The sequence below is a fragment of the Amaranthus tricolor genome, chromosome 8 (genome assembly GCF_026212465.1).
Source record: "Amaranthus tricolor cultivar Red isolate AtriRed21 chromosome 8, ASM2621246v1, whole genome shotgun sequence".
Lineage (NCBI taxonomy): Eukaryota > Viridiplantae > Streptophyta > Magnoliopsida > Caryophyllales > Amaranthaceae > Amaranthus > Amaranthus tricolor.
Genome location: NC_080054.1, coordinates 10173843 through 10176010, shown reverse-complemented (window position 1 = coordinate 10176010; position 2168 = coordinate 10173843). Strand labels below are relative to the sequence as shown.

The window sequence follows — 2168 nt, the reverse complement described above, 5'->3', positions numbered from 1 at the left end:
GGATTGGTTTATCTGTGATTCGATTCTGTGAGCCGCTTCGAATTCAAAGTAGAATCACGATCCTGAAACCTTGTGAACTACTATCTCCATCATTCTAACTTCAGTTATTCCGCATCCCTGGTTAATTTCATATACCAAAATAATGTCATTCACAAACAACATGCACAAGTCACGTCACCTTGTATCGATCGAATTATCTCATCATTAATGAAGGCTAATTGTCATTATAACATCCTTTGCTGCCCATGTACAATGTCCTCCACGTGTTCTTTAAAAGAAATAAAAAATAAAATATTTAACGTTAAAGAAAAGGCAGAAGCGGAGATATTATTCCGTAGAACGAAGACAAATATTTATTTGATAATATTGAAATACAAGAACATGAAAACATAATGCAAATAAAGCCAAGGCAACGAGCCTGAACTTATGGGACAACACATATATTGTTGCAGGTAATACCCTCGATCAAGACCTTAATTCATCCTAGGATGATTTCAGACAACATAAACGACATAGTACGAATTAAATAATAGTAGTAATGTAAAATCAACAACAATAATAATGAAAACATAGTCAGACATTAATTTAACAAAACGAGCATATATAATATTCATTCAAAACGAGGCAAGACGCTTCCTAAACCCTTCCAGTAGGTCGTAATTTTTGCCAAGTTGTCGAGCTTCTCATTAACTGTCGTACCAGGTGTGTATGTGACACGAGCATAGGTATCTCCTTTAAACAAATACACTGAATTCGGATAAGTATCGTGATCCAAAGAAAAAGCAGCGTCAAATCCATTTTCAAAGATAGTCCCTCTTAAAGACGGCTGGTGTTCAACACTTTTCCAGCACCCTCATAGTTGATACGAACATATTTATCTCCCTTAAACAGGTAAACTTCATAAGGGCGTGATGTCTCAAAAGCAGCATCCAACCCATTTACAAAAACAGTACCCTTCAAATAAGGGAATACCTCTTCAATTGGGGAAGGCCCAACCAGGAGCTTATTTTCTGCAGTTTCTAAACCGTAGGACCATTTGGCACAAAGGTGGCCACTGAAGATGAATGCAACTCCTTTTTCTTGAGATGGGAAAGCACAATCGATTCCCTTATCTCCAAAAACTGTGCCCTTAAGAGATGCAGAATATTCATTAACTTTCGCTGGTCCGTAAAGTATTTTGTCATCACAAGTACCTGGATTTACTTCTTCAATCAGATATTCCTTCTTCATAAATATGTAAGCTTGATTTTTGTGTCCTGATCTGAAAGCAGCAGTTACATAGATTGGGTTCGACATTTTCCTGATTATTTAGCTAGGTGAAGATAACCTGCGCACATTTTCAACTTTTTATAATTTTTTTTTTTTTTTGAAAATTATCAGTGTTACCCCTGAGTTTTAGCACTTTATTAATGATATCCCAAAGTTTTTTTCTATTATCAATGGTATCCTTATATTATTACCACTGTAACCTTTTATTAACTTTTTCCATCCAAAACCATTAACTTTTTTTTTATGTTTTAAATTGAAAAATAAAAAGAAAAGAAAAAAATTAACGGGTTTAGAAGATTTTTGACGGAAAAAAGTTAAAAAACGTTAGAGTTGTGAAATGCTCAATAATATGAGAATACTATTGATAATTAAAAAAAAAACTTAAAGATACCATTAATAAAGTGCCAAAACTAAAGGGAACTATTGATAATTTGTTTTTAAATATACAGTAATATGAAAAATAAATGAATAATACTCCATATAAATTACCAGCTAGGAGTATTTTATAGTGAATTAGCTAGCTCAGGATCCTTATCTTTTGCCTTAGCTAGCGGATACATTATTTGTGTTGCAGACTAACATTATTTTTTTACAAGCACAGAAAGATCAGTAATAGACTTCTATATACTAGCTGATAGCCTGATATTAGATTAGAAGAAAAAATATGATTTCATTTCTTATACTAATGCTCATTATAAAAATATAGCTAAATGAATTAAAAACTCCTATACCTTAGTAAAAGTGCACTATATTCAGTATTTACAGGACCGGTCATGAGATTTTAGGAGCTCGGGGCGAAATATATTTTATGCGCCCCAACTATTGCACAACACAAAAAAATATATTTTTATAAATTTCTTGTTTTCTTTGTCCTTTTGTCCATTTTTCTCTTCAAGATA

The 2168-nt window shown here is 32.7% G+C and overlaps 1 protein-coding gene across 4 annotated transcripts in view; it reads right to left on the bottom strand.

Moving 5' to 3' along the window:
• Positions 1-330: 330 nt before the first annotated feature.
• The window catches only part of LOC130820570 (albumin-2-like), a 2900-nt gene continuing 1062 nt past the window's right edge, over positions 331-2168 (bottom strand). For 3 of the 4 annotated variants that reach the window (XM_057685995.1, XM_057685996.1, XM_057685997.1), the window contains exon 2: positions 331-1327. In XM_057685995.1, the coding sequence (XP_057541978.1) occupies positions 817-1296 (480 nt within the window). In that variant the 5' untranslated portion in view covers positions 1297-1327 and the 3' untranslated portion in view covers positions 331-816. Of the gene's footprint in view, positions 1344-2168 lie in introns of all 4 variants that reach the window. The other variant, XM_057685998.1, reaches the window with a different exon arrangement.